The sequence below is a fragment of the Sebastes umbrosus genome, chromosome 12 (assembly GCF_015220745.1).
Source record: "Sebastes umbrosus isolate fSebUmb1 chromosome 12, fSebUmb1.pri, whole genome shotgun sequence".
In the NCBI taxonomy this organism is placed as follows: Eukaryota; Metazoa; Chordata; class Actinopteri; order Perciformes; family Sebastidae; genus Sebastes; species Sebastes umbrosus.
The window spans coordinates 1015503-1028818 of NC_051280.1; the positions used below are offsets into that span (position 1 = coordinate 1015503).

Genomic DNA, 13316 nt, shown 5'->3' on the forward strand with positions numbered 1-13316 from the left:
CTAGGTTACACGTTGGGATAAAAACATCGACTTTCATATGGCAGGGGGATGACATGTCAATTTGGACAAAATATTGATACATTTCCTTCACTGTAAATCTATTAGTACTGTTGATCACATCCTCTTTACATGGACCCACCGTAGGCGATACAATGCACCAGAGGGTTATAAAGGACAAAATAAATTAATATACAACTAGTGAGATATTACACACCCCCCTCAGTATTTCAGAATGGTGTAGTCCAAGGCGCGCTCAGCAGTTTGGCGCTCGAGTGTCTCCGGTTGACTGCACGCTCTCAACCAGCTGCTGGACCGGGACGCAGCGCTAGTTCACTCTTTCAATATCTAACCGGATGACGTTAATGGGCCGTCATGTCTGAAGTGGGAAATCAGGTTTCCGACGAACTTTTCAAAGATGTCAAATTCTACGTGGTGGGGGACATCGAGCACAAGGTGAGGCTCTGGCTCTGGCTCTGGCTCGGCTTAGCTTCCTGTAGCTTCCGTTAGCTCAGCTGCTAGCAGGCTAAGATAGCATTCAATGTAAAGAAGGTGCTGCAGGAGAAGCTAAGCAGCTAAGTTAGCTAACTGGCTCACATGCTACAGGAGAAACAGTGCGCGTGCTCTCTGGCTAACATTAAACGATTGAGGCGATCCCTGATCCCTCTCTCATGTACTGTAAACCTCGGAGTGACATTCACTGGGAATGTTTACTGTAGAAGCTAACTAACCTAGCACTAACGTTCCACTGTTCATGCAGCAACCTCAGCATTAGCTCTGAGTTTAGCTGCTCTGCTGGTTAACAGCTAGCTTGTTGCCTGCGGGTTCTATGTCACTTGGTTTGCTCAGCTAGTCCTAAAGCTGGCGGTTGTTAACTTGCTTTAGTTCTAAACTCATCAACCTCGGTACTGATACTGATACTGGTATTGTTACTGTGCTGTTCTGACCAGTAGCTGGCTACACAGGACCTCAGGATCATACTCGGTGTTATTGTGCATCAACCTGGGACTAGCAACATCTTGCTCCATTGGGCGCCGCTTACTGCGCATGTATCACTGCTATTACACTCGTTGGTGCTCGGGACCTGTGGCACGGAGCTGTACTTCCTGCCAAATAGTGAGTCCTAGTCGCACCTCTCTTTCAGCCTGTTTCTATACAGCGGAGGCGATGGATGGATGTATGGGCTGCTTTATCAAATGATAAAGCTAAATTTCTCATTTAGCTTTATCAAATGATAAAGCAGTAATGTAGTAAACTTAATGTTGAGCACAGTTTGACCAACATCTTGCTTTGAATTCGGTGGGAAATCTGTTTCAAATGTTAATGAATCATATAATTTTCAGGTTGTGTAATATATGCACAGTTCCACTTTTAATCCAGTGCACTTGACTGTGGTGAAAAGCACTCTGACTGTCATTTATTTTTCTTCCCATCTAATTTAATCTAACTGTAAAGCAAGGAATCTATGTGGGTATGTCTTTGGCATACTTTGAGAACCGCTCGTTCGACTGACTTCACACCTGGTGGGTGTGTTGTTGGGGACCTCATGGACTGTTTTGTCGGATTTGATGCATTTGGACACACAACACGGTCAATTAGGGCTTCACGATTATGGCCAAAATGCTAATCAATGTTATTTTGATCAATATTGAAATCATGGTTATTCATAGATTTTAGGGGAAAATATTTTTATTGCAAATTCCCATTTAAATAAACAGAGCGCTGTTTCACTTCCATGTTGTACTAAATTCCAACCGTCAAAAATTCTAAATGTTATCCTTTTACTTTGTTATTGTAGTGGTTATTTATATAAAATATGTAATTCAGATGATTAGAAAAATAAATGATTATATTTATTGATAATATATATTATCTCTTACATCTATTTTATATTGCTTTGAAAACATCTCCTTCAAACAACTGAATTTATTCAAGTTTCTCGGGCATCATGATAGCGTTATAATCTACGATCGCCCAATAGTCATTTTACTGAGTAGAGCTTGAACGCACCATAACAGCTGTGTAGCTCTGTGCTGTCGGCAGACAAACCGATCACTGAGATTACTCTGAGCAGCATCATGGGAATGAATTAAAATATAAGAAGAGACTAAGTTAGTTGTTCCACATGTTTTAAGGTTGTTCCTCCACAGCTTATTTTGGACTTAAAGGGACTATTTGTAACTTTGTACGCACATAAATGTAGCGGGTCGTCACACATGCGCGCTCATATATGCGCGTTCGCGTGTGGCCGCTGCCTCTCCAACTCTGCCTGCCTGTCTTCGCTCAGAGAGCGCGCGCGTTCTCAGCTCGCTCCACCTCTAGACGTGAACGCGCGCTCACTCCTCACTGCAGAAGAGTTAGTTTAGCTCTGAGAATATCTAGTGAATGTACAGTGGACGTTTGTGCAGAAAAAAATGCTGCAGCTCCTCCAGACCAACAGAGGTTTCCCGTGTCTTGTGAAGTGATGGAGCTCCTTAGCTAGTAACGTTACCCTCTCGTTACCGACCGGGTGCCGGTGTCTCTGCTCTCTCCGGCTGCGGGAGGAGAGAGCAGGGAGACACGCTGCAGAGCGCCGCTGCTTCAGCCTGCACTTAGGCAGGAAAAGCCAACACTAGGATCAGATCTAAATCATGTTCATGGAGAGACCTTCGTCTGGTCAGCTAACATTACTGCCAAGCAGCTGAAATATAGAGTGATATTGTGGTTTTAGCTGACTTGTGTCGCTTCACTGTTTTGAGTGATGCTCGTTCAGGTATATTGAGAGCGAGCAAGCGCGAGCCCGACGCTGACTTTCGTAGATTTCACGGCCACAGGTGTCGCTGTTAAGAAGCATTTCTGAAAGTTACAAATAGTCCCTTTAAGCTGGGGACGCACCAACCCGACATACGTCATTCAAAAAGGGAAACCGGAAGACCGAGGACGGCAGATATACAAGCCGCTGTTATGATTCATACATGAAACAAAGCAGCGTTTGCTGACCATTTTCACACCACTCTCACTCACCACTTGGCTTCATTCCAGATGGCCATGTCGCTGTGAAAATATCTGTACGATTCAACATGCTGATTTAGCTGAAGACTCCAACACAGGCAGACTAGAGCCGCCGGTGCGGGACACATCGTAAAAACGAGGTCGATGGACGATCACCGATGGCCCTAAACTGTCCGGCGGCCCTAAACTGTCCGCCGGCTGACCGTCGGCTTGGTGTGTCAGGGCCTTAACACTCTACTGCCAACAATTAATCTGTATTTGGTGGGTGGCGGGCGCTAATTTCAGACCCTGCAAACAACACTATTTTGAATTTGACAAGCGTAATTCAAACTGACCAGCCTATCATTTAATTTTTTTAACTACTTCTCATTTAACTTATTTTCAAGTTATTTCAAATGTAGGCTGTTATATGGCAGTTTGACTGAACCATCAGCTGATCTTCCAGGTAGTGCAGCTGCTGAAGGCGGGAAAAGGGAAGGAGGTGTCCTACAATGCTTTGGCCACTCACATCATTGCAGAGGACGGGGACAACCCCGAGGTGGGCGAGTCGAGAGAGGTTTTTGACCTGCCTGTTGTCAAGGTAAGGGTTGTACAAGAGTATACTCACACTTAACCAAGGTTAGGCTTTGTGTCATTTTTCTCTTGAATAGGCAGTTTTTTGTTCTTGTTGTTTTTACCATTTCCTCCTTTTTCTTCCTTTTTAAGTGGTCAGCTTATCCTTGCATAAAGATTGGAGACAGAGGGATAATGAATAAGCATATTTTCCAAAATGTCAAACAATTCCTTTAATGCATAAAAACACAGCATGAAGGAGGCGGTCATTTTGTTAGTTTTCTTAATGTTCATTTTTAACCTCAGTCAAACAATAACTATGATTTAAAGTCACTTTGAACAAGTGTAACTGAGAGGAAGAAGTAAATATCAAGCATTAACTTCATTGTCTCCTTCATGTTTTCCAGCCGTCCTGGGTGATCCTCTCAGTCAGATGTGGAGACCTTTTACCGTATCCTTCCACCATCAAGTCCAAAATAGCTAAAATTGGTGTAATTTAAACATGCTTTGACAAAACAATAACAGTGACAATGACAGCAGAATATTAATGTTTAGAATTCCAGAAATTAAATAAAGTGTTTTCTAAGAGATTCATGGCCCAAATGATTATAAAATGTGTGGAAGGTTTTCCATAATCACGAACACCACAGAGTTACTGGATTCTCCCCAGAATCAGGACAGATATTCTTTGGTGTGACAGCATGTCTTCCCAGGGTAAGGTGTGTGTGTGTGTGTGTGTGTGTGTGTGTGTGTGTGTGTGTGTGTGTGTGTGTGTGTGTGTGTGTGTGTGTGTGTGTGTGTGTGTGTGTGTGTGTGTGTGTGTGTGTGTGTGTGTGTGTGTGTGTGTGTGTGTGTGTGTGTGTGTGTGTGTGTGTGTGTGTGTCCTTGACCGACCTTCCGATTGGTGGACAACCTGCTCTACCCTCTGAGCCACAGCCGCCCACTCATACGAGTGAATGTCCCATTGAGACCCATTGAATGGGACATGAATATATACAGAAGAAGAAAGGGGAGAGAAGCTCAATGTGTCATAGGAAGTCCCCCGGCAGTCTAGGCCTATAGCAGCAGAACTAGGGGCTGGTCCAAGGCAGCCTGAGCCCGCCTTGAGCCAGCCCTAACTATAAGCGTTATCAAAGAGGGAAGTCTTTATCCTACTCTTAAATGTGGAGAGGGTGTCTGCCTCCCGGACTGAAACTGGGAGCTGGTTCCACAGAAGAGGAGCTTGATAGCTGAAGGCTCTGGCTCCCATTCTACTTTTGGAGACTCTAGGAACCTCAAGTAACCCTGCTGCATTCTGGGAGCGCAGTTCCTAGTGGGGTAATAGGGTACTATGAGCTCTTTAAGATATGATGGGGCCTGACCGTTTAGGGCTTTGTAGGTGAGGAGGATGATCAATAGAGCCGTGGCTCTCTGTCAGCCTGGGTACAATGCTAAACAGAAACCTGGGATTGTTCTTATTTGTCTCTATTAATGATGAGTAATGGGCTGCTCTGGCATCACAGAGAGCCTTCCTATATGTTTTAAGACTGTCTTGCCAGACTAAATGAGATTCTTCCTGTTTGGTGGAACGCCATATCCTTTCCAGTTTCCTCGATGCTTACTTTAATTTGTGTGTTTGAGGGTTATACCATGGAGCTGACTTCCTTTGTTTTATTAACTTCTTTTTTAGAGGGGCAACAGAATCAAGTGTGACTCGCAGTGAGCCTGTAGGCCTATCGACTAGGGATGTCACGGTACCAGAAATCTAGTAGTCGATACCAATACCAATGAATTTACACGATTCTCGATACCAATTCGATACCACGGGAAAAAACCCCAATAAATCCCATGTAATTCAACATGCACTCCTTTATTAAAACATTTGAACATTACAAAAAACAGCGGCATGTAGCCTTCGGTACCGTCACATTTTTCGAATTTTGGTACCGAGTTGGTACCGAAGTATCAGTTCTCGTGACATCCCTACTATCGACAAGATGATCAATTTGGGTGGGGCTAAAGTTAGCATACGAGCCCTCTGTTATATTGAGACATGGTATTGAATTTAATGCTGATGGAATCACTTCCTTAAATTTAGCTACAACACTATCAGATAGACATCTAGTGTACACACTTTTGTCTGATGGTGTGTAGTCTAGTAATGAGAATTCAAAAGTTATTAAATAATGGTCTGATAAAAGAGAGTTCTGTGGAAAGACTATTAAATGTTCAATTTCTGTCGGAGCGGTTGTAGGTCAGTGGGTACAGAGGTCGTCCTTTAACCGCAAGGGTGGCTTTTGTGTGCTTGTATACAGCTTCCAGATGATCTCAACGCTTTGTGGGCTTACATAACCTTTTATGGAGGAGAATGTCAACTTAACCTCAACAAGAAGGTCACCCACTTGGTAGTGAAGGAACCAAAGGGGGTAAGTGCATCTGTGTGTGTAATGTTTACCACTGCACTAGTTCCACTACGCATGTTATTGCTAAGAATTTCTGTCATGGTTTTTACCATCAGTGCATCTCTTAAACAAACTCATGTCATGTAAAACTGCATTTTGGAGATGCACCTATGCAACATCTGGAAATGAAGAATGATTTTCATGTTCATCATTATGGGAACTTCTAATTATACAGTGTCATTGTTGGTTGTATTGTTTTTGCCCTCCAGGCCAAGTTTGAGTGTGCCCTGAAACACCCCGGCATCAAGATTGTCACCCCAGACTGGATAACCGATTCTGTTAAAGGTAATGTTAGTGCTGCTGTATCTGATTTATTTATAAATTAACTTTTTAGTTTGGTTGGTTTAGATTCTAAGATTTGATTATTATATGATGTGCTGAGTTTTGAGGATGTGTTTCTATAGTAGGGCTGCAGATTGTTGTCTCAATTAATTGATGGATTGTTTGGGTTATAAGGTGTATTACAAGTATAAAAAGGCCTATTATAATTCCCCACTGTCCAAGGTCAAGTATTCAGATTACTTGTTTTATTCGACCAACAGTCCAAACCTTTAATATAATCAGTTTACTATCATGCATGTCAAAGAAAAACATAAAATCTTCTAAATCTGAAGAAGCTGCAACCAGACAATATTTGGCACTTTTACTTGCAAAATGACTGAAACGATGAATTGATTATTAAAATATTTTTTTGCAAATTAATTGACTAATCATATAGTTCTACTCTGTAGTGCAGAGAAGAATTAGTCAACTAATGAATTCATCAATTGTCAAAAAGGTGTCATTAACAATTGTAATAATCAGTAAATAGTTTTAACTTGTAGTTAAAATATCACAATATCATATCGTCTGTATGCTTGAGTTGATAGACATTAATACTGGAACACCCACTGTGATTAAGCTGCTGTGTGTTGTGTTGACTCTCATTGCTCTGCATAGTAACACGTTACTTTTATGGTTGACATTACTGAGATTGAGTTTGCAGAGCGGCGTTTCCCAATAATAACGGACCACAGAGGTTAAGAGTTTTTCTAAGAACATTTCTAATAGAGGTAGACCAATTATTCGGGTTGGCTGATTAATCGACTCCAAAAGGACATTTTTACAAACTGTCGTTATCGATGGTACTGGGCTACGATTGTGGCCGCTGGCTTTCTCCACCGGTCACTCTACCATATTGCATGAAGGCTCCATAGTCAACGTCAAGGTAGAGGGGGAGAATAAAAATTATGTCTCGAATATATTCCCAGGACTGGACTGGCCATCTAGCATACTGGGCACTTTGCCGGTGGGCTGACACAACAGTCTTTTTTTTGTTTTTGTTCAACCGACCCATAAAACAAGTAGATCGTCACGTTGTTTTTTCTAAATTGACACTGGGCTGATGATGATTGATATCTGTCTGTATCAGCACCGCCTCCACATGCTGTATGTGTGTGTGCACGTGCTCAGTTGAGAGCTTGTGTCCCTGCCAGTGCTCGTAGTGGGCCGGTACTCGCTGGTACGCAGTCCCAGCACATTTTACTCGATGGTGTACCGTGACTTTTTCATGCATACCCTAAGTTCTCACAAGCTGCAGGTACTCTTCTCTGCTTTCTCCACATCGGGTTCTCTGGGAACAGGAGGCATAATTGAGATTCATAACGGCGCAGCGCCAGCGTTTTTGCAACGCCCCAATAAGCCGCATGAACATAAAACAACGGGAAGAGCATTTAGCAGACATTGCTCTTAAGCACAACTTCAACCTCAAAAGAAGCAGTGACACTTCTTAGAAGTGTCATGAATATGTACGTCATCTGTTTTTAATGTCATTCTTTACTATTTCTCTATTAGTCCTATGTATATACAGTAATGTACTGTATGCATATAAGCAAATAGGAATTGTCTGTCAAAGCAGAAAAACTCAAGCCACCAGCTGGCGTACGAATTAAAAAAATTACATTTCAGCGAGATGAAATCATTCTAAAGTTATAACCAAAAATCCTTTATTTTAAAGGTGCACTAACAAGTGAAGGTAAAATGAAAATATATATACATATATATTTCATCACTGTGATCAGGTATAAGCCAGTCAGTTGATACACAACAATTGTGACTCATTCCCTCTTTTCACCTTTTACAGACAAAAGCAGGAAAGACGAGGTGCTCTATCATCCCAGACTCACGTACGTGGAGACTGAGGAAGAGGAGGAGAGTGAAGCAGAGTCGTATGACCAACACTCCCATTCAGATGGAAGCTACAGCCCCCGGCGATCTCGGCTATCCAGCGGCGGCTCGTCCGGTGAGGAGTCCAGCCCCCGCAGACGACCAGGGCCCAAAAAACTGAACTCTGTCTCCCCGACCTCTCCCCGCAAACCTGAGCGCCGCAGCGAGCGCATGTTCGACGACTCTGACGATGACTCCTCCACAGAGAAGGAGGGCACCAACCTCAACTGGACGCCAGCAGAAGTCGTCACGCCGACCCCTCCTATTCCGACCGGCACGGCCAGACGGCGAGGTGGGCCACCCGGCAGCAAAGAGCCAGTGTCATCCACAGGCAGTGGGCTGATTAACCTGTGTGCCACTGTGCCTCCTGTACCTGGCAGTGGAGGAGCCGTGCCTGCAGAGGCTCGCTCTGCTGCTGCTGCCATCAGTCACACCACACAGCCAGGTCAGTATGTCAGGAACATTCATAAACCTCGTCCTCAAGGCTGCTCAGTTCCTCCTGGATACAGTTCTATATCCCCATCAGGCCTTCCACACTGTGTGGTAATCATAATGGTTAGCTCAGTCGGTAGAGCATGAGACCCATAATCTCACAGTGGTGTATTCGAGCCCCACGTTGGGTGTTGGCATTTTTAGCATTTTATTTGTATGACTGTTTTTGTATTGTATTATATTTTTATGACTGTAATCATCCAGTGTCCTATGTATATTTATTCTTTTTCTGTAAATTTAAAGTAAAAAAAAAAATGACAAAGTGTCAGAGTATGGAGGTCCGGGCGGGGGGCGCTGTAAAGCTTTCGGCCGCAAAGCCACGAGCCACCCTTGCCCCGAGCCTTTCCAAGCCGACCTAGAGCCGGTCGCACCGCCTGGAATGAAATGCGCCCGGCGGGGGCCAGCCAGCGCCGGGGAGAGGTCCCGTGAGGGGATCCTCCCAAACAGAGCGGCCGTCCCTAACCCGCCGAGTTACCGGCCTCACACCGTCCACGGGCTGAGCTTTGATCGGGCAAGCGGTCCTCCGTATGCCACATTTCCCCACTCCGCCCGTTGGATGGCAATTCGGCGCTGGGCTCTTCCCTCTTTGCTCGCCGCTACTGAGGAATCCTGACAGCTGTACCTTCCCCGCTTGTGGTGAGAGAGGTTTCAGGTTTCGCGCCTTAAGCGGCCCCCAGCGTCTCAGAGCAGAGAATACTGCCCTTTTTCCCATGATTTTGAAAGCTAATTTTATATACTTGGCGATTGAGAGGGGACTGGTTCACCTCCTAACTCATAGGGGACTGGTTCACCTCCTGACTCAGAGGGGACTGGTTTACCTCCCGACCCCCCTGTCCTGAGTCAGAGGGGACAGGTTCACCTCCCGACCCCCCTGTCCTGACTCAGAGGGGACTGGTTCACCTCCTGACTCAGAGGGGTATGGTTGTACAGGGGGATGGAGCTGGTAGGACGGACCCCCTGTAGCGGTCCTTGTCCCAGTGGAGTTAGAGGATGTGATGCGGTTTGTGCAGCATCCTCTTCTCCAGCAGCACCTCTAACGGCTCCAGGTGGTCCCCAGAACAGAGCCGGCCTTTCTGTTTCTGATCAGTGTATTCAGTCTGTTTAGGGAGTCGGCTGCCCCAGCAAATTACAGCAGATAAGATCTGCAACATCTTGTTGTACACATTAAATGACCTGCGTTTCCTCAGGAAGTGGAGTCTGCTCTGCCTTTTCCTGTAAACAGCCTCAGTGTTGCATTTCCAGCCCTGTCTGTTGTCAAGGTGAACTCCAAGATATTTGTCCACCACCTCCACCTCCTCTCCCACAACGTGGATGGGATCAACAGCAGTCCTTGTTCTTTTGAACATGTTACTTGTTTCTAACCTAGTTTCACCTCTTTCTGCTTTTTAGGTGCATCAGTTCCAGAGGTCATCCCAGGGTGGAGCCCGGCTGCTAGAACCCTCCGCAACATCACCAACAACTCTGACATGCAGCCAGCCAATCGACCTGCCAACGTAGCACATGTAAGAAATCCCAACGGTTCTCACAGCAGTGCTCCAGCTGACGTTCCCCTACTGCTGTCACTGAGGCAACGTCTACCTGAGCATGAGCACGGCCACATTTCATGACTAATTCAAACAGTACTGATTATGGACTAGCCATGACACTGATATCATGTAAATCAGTGCTTTCTCTACGTTTTCACTTCTCTCTCCTTGTCCTCCTCTATTGCAGATCATCCAGAATCTGACAGCCAATCAGACAAAGCCATTGGAGCAAACCAATCAGAGCCATGCCCAGACCCCTAACAGTACCAACCCTCTGCTGTTCAATCAGTCCAAACTGGCCGGACAGCCCCTCACAGCAGAGCAGCAGCAACAATTACTGCAACAGCAACAGTCACACCAGGTTGCCCAGCAACAACACCAACAGTTACCACAGCAACCGCAGCAACCGCAGCATCCCATGATGCACCTCCAGCAGCAGCATCAGATGATGCAACTACATCACCAGCAGCAACAACAACAACAACAACAACAACAACAACAACAACAACAACAGTCACAGGTCGCACAACAACAACAAGGGTTTGCACAGTTGCCCCAACAGCAGCAACAGTTTCTGCAACAACAGCAGCAAATGCACCAACAGCAGATGTTTTCACAGCAGCAGCAGCAGCAGCAGCAGCAGCAACAGCAACAGCAACAGCAACAGCATGCGTTCTCCCAACAGCAGCTACGGCCCCAGCAGCTCCTGCGTCCTGGCTTACAGCAGCTGCAGCAGCAACAGGCACTGCAACAACAGCTCCAGCAGTTCCAACAGCAGCAACGCATGCAGATGTTACAGCAGCAGCAGCAACAGCAGCAGCAGCAGAATCAACAGCAGTTACACCAACAGCATCTACAGCAGCAGCAGCAGCAGCAACATTTCCTGCAGCAGCAACACATGCAGCAGATGCAGCAGCAGCAGCAGCAGCAGCAGCAGCAGACTCAGCAGCAGCAGGCTCTGCAGCATCAGAACCAGCAGGCCCTGCAGCAGCAGACAGCGCTGCAGCCCCAGCTCCAGCAGCCTCCTCACTTCTCCCAGCTGTTTGGACATGAGTCGGGGCAAGAAAGTGAGTAGTCAAGTCAATTTTATTTAAATAGCCCAAAATCACAAATTTGCCTCAGGGGGCTTTACAATCTGTACAGGATACGACACCCTCTGTCCTTTACAGTACGACCCTCTGTACACCCAAGTCAGCGTGGAAGGGGATTATGGTCACAGCAGGCCACACTCTTTTATATATTTTATAATAACACATTTGTGTGGAGTGAAATATTAATGCGTATGACCACTTTTACTCTGTTGGTATTTACATTTGGATTTAGCATTGCATTTGTGGAAAAACATAAAAGCTGTGTGGGGTTTCAGACACAGTGTTTAGGATTTAGGACTGTGTGGAGTTTCAGGATTTGAGAATGATGCCCGGCATTGGTGGACAGGTTTTTCTGTCACGAATGAAAATTAACTGATGATTGTTCAGATGTTTATTTAAACTGCAATGGAGATTAGATTTAATTCTAACTTCTGACTGTCACTGTTAGCAGTGTAGCTGCTACACTTCATTGACAGACTGGCATCTGTCTCATATGAATGGGTCCAACGCAGGTTGAACGTGGGTTTATTAGAACCAAGTCATGCGTGGGTCGACTCTATTAAACTAGGTTTTTACTTGTGACTTGCAAAATAATGACTTGGACTACATCTAGGGGTGGGCGATACATCGAATATAGTCGATGTAATGCGGCTTGTCCCACGCGCGGTATATAAAATGACTATCGGAACATCGACTACAAATTGTCATTTAATGTTTTTAAGTTTCAAAGCGGCATGAGACTCGCTTTGGTATTTCCTTCTCTCCCTCTCTCCTCCGGCTCCCTCTCACACCCATACATCACAGACTCCGCCCCATCCAGACCGTTCTCCTGGGTGAGTGTGTGCAGCGATTTACCTGCATAGAGAATTACGAGGCGGCCGCCTCCGTCAAATTTCGCCCCACCTCCAGCTCGCTACAAAACTCTGACGGGTGTCTTCATGGAAAACACTATTTTCTAACAAGCATTGCAAACATGCACTTAATGGATATTAGACATTTGTAACTGCATTTGCAGCATTACGCCGTTGTGTTGGCGCACTAACAAACAGCACAGTGAACCAGAGAAGCCGCTGAGAGGAAGAAACGAGCCGTCTGTTTGGGTTTTCGACCGGATCGCTGCAAAGCGGGAGCAGCAGTGTTACTGCTGGTAACGTTTTTACCACCACAGCAAAACAAAATGAAAGTAAAGTAAACAAAACTCCTTTCCCCTCTCGTTTGATGTGTTAATATAGTTTTATATCGTCAGTTGGCGTTTATAAATGCCGTTGCAAGCGGCAGTCTGCGTTTCTGAAAGCTGCTCCAGCCGCCTCTTTACATGTGTGCCATGAACAGTTTCATAATGAATCGAAAATACTTTTACACTTCTCAGAGGGTGGGCTGGCTGGCTGGCCCTCTCCGGGCGCATTTCCTCCGTGACAGTCCGCACACTGCTCTAGTTCGGCTCGGTAAGGCCCGGGGTGGGGTGTGGGGAGTGGCTCCACGGGGCCGTTGAGTGAGGGCTCGCTGTTCCCTCTTTCGCTGCGGGGAGGGGCGGTCCCCTGCTCCATACTTAAGTGCAGTACTTGAGTAGCCTGCAGTCCACCACTGCTAGAGCACGAGATTAAGATTGTTCCAAAAGAAATCACTAATGAATATAAACAAGAATGTTTTAATGCAGACATACAGTGTGCTGCAGTGACTTCAAGAATCACCAAACTGGTGTGATTGTATGCATCAAAGGGTTAAATTGAGCATTTATGAAGTGCTTAGAGGATATTTGAAAATATCGCGATATGTTGCGTATCGCGATATTGCCTAAAAATATTGTGATATTATTTTTAGGCCATATCGCCTAGCCCTAACTACATCCATAAAAAGCACCGTTTTCACTTATTATGTAAATGTAGGTCAACGACAACAGCTGTGCTGTGTGATTGGTAGAGATGCACCGACTGCAATTTTCTCGGCAGATTTCCGATATTTCCTGATTACGATTTTCCTTCTTTCTAAGAACTATAATTGACAGCACACAAACATATTTT

At 45.4% G+C, this 13316-nt stretch overlaps 1 protein-coding gene across 1 annotated transcript in view; it reads left to right on the forward strand.

Moving 5' to 3' along the window:
• The first annotated feature begins 231 nt into the window (after positions 1-231).
• The window catches only part of paxip1 (PAX interacting (with transcription-activation domain) protein 1), a 45240-nt gene continuing 32155 nt past the window's right edge, over positions 232-13316 (forward strand). The window contains exons 1-9 of the mRNA XM_037787668.1: positions 232-453; positions 3434-3568; positions 3948-3991; positions 4191-4254; positions 5835-5945; positions 6191-6266; positions 8104-8631; positions 10068-10180; positions 10392-11271. Of these exons, the coding sequence (XP_037643596.1) occupies positions 373-453; positions 3434-3568; positions 3948-3991; positions 4191-4254; positions 5835-5945; positions 6191-6266; positions 8104-8631; positions 10068-10180; positions 10392-11271 (2032 nt within the window). The 5' untranslated portion in view covers positions 232-372. The remainder of the gene's footprint in view (positions 454-3433; positions 3569-3947; positions 3992-4190; positions 4255-5834; positions 5946-6190; positions 6267-8103; positions 8632-10067; positions 10181-10391; positions 11272-13316) is intronic.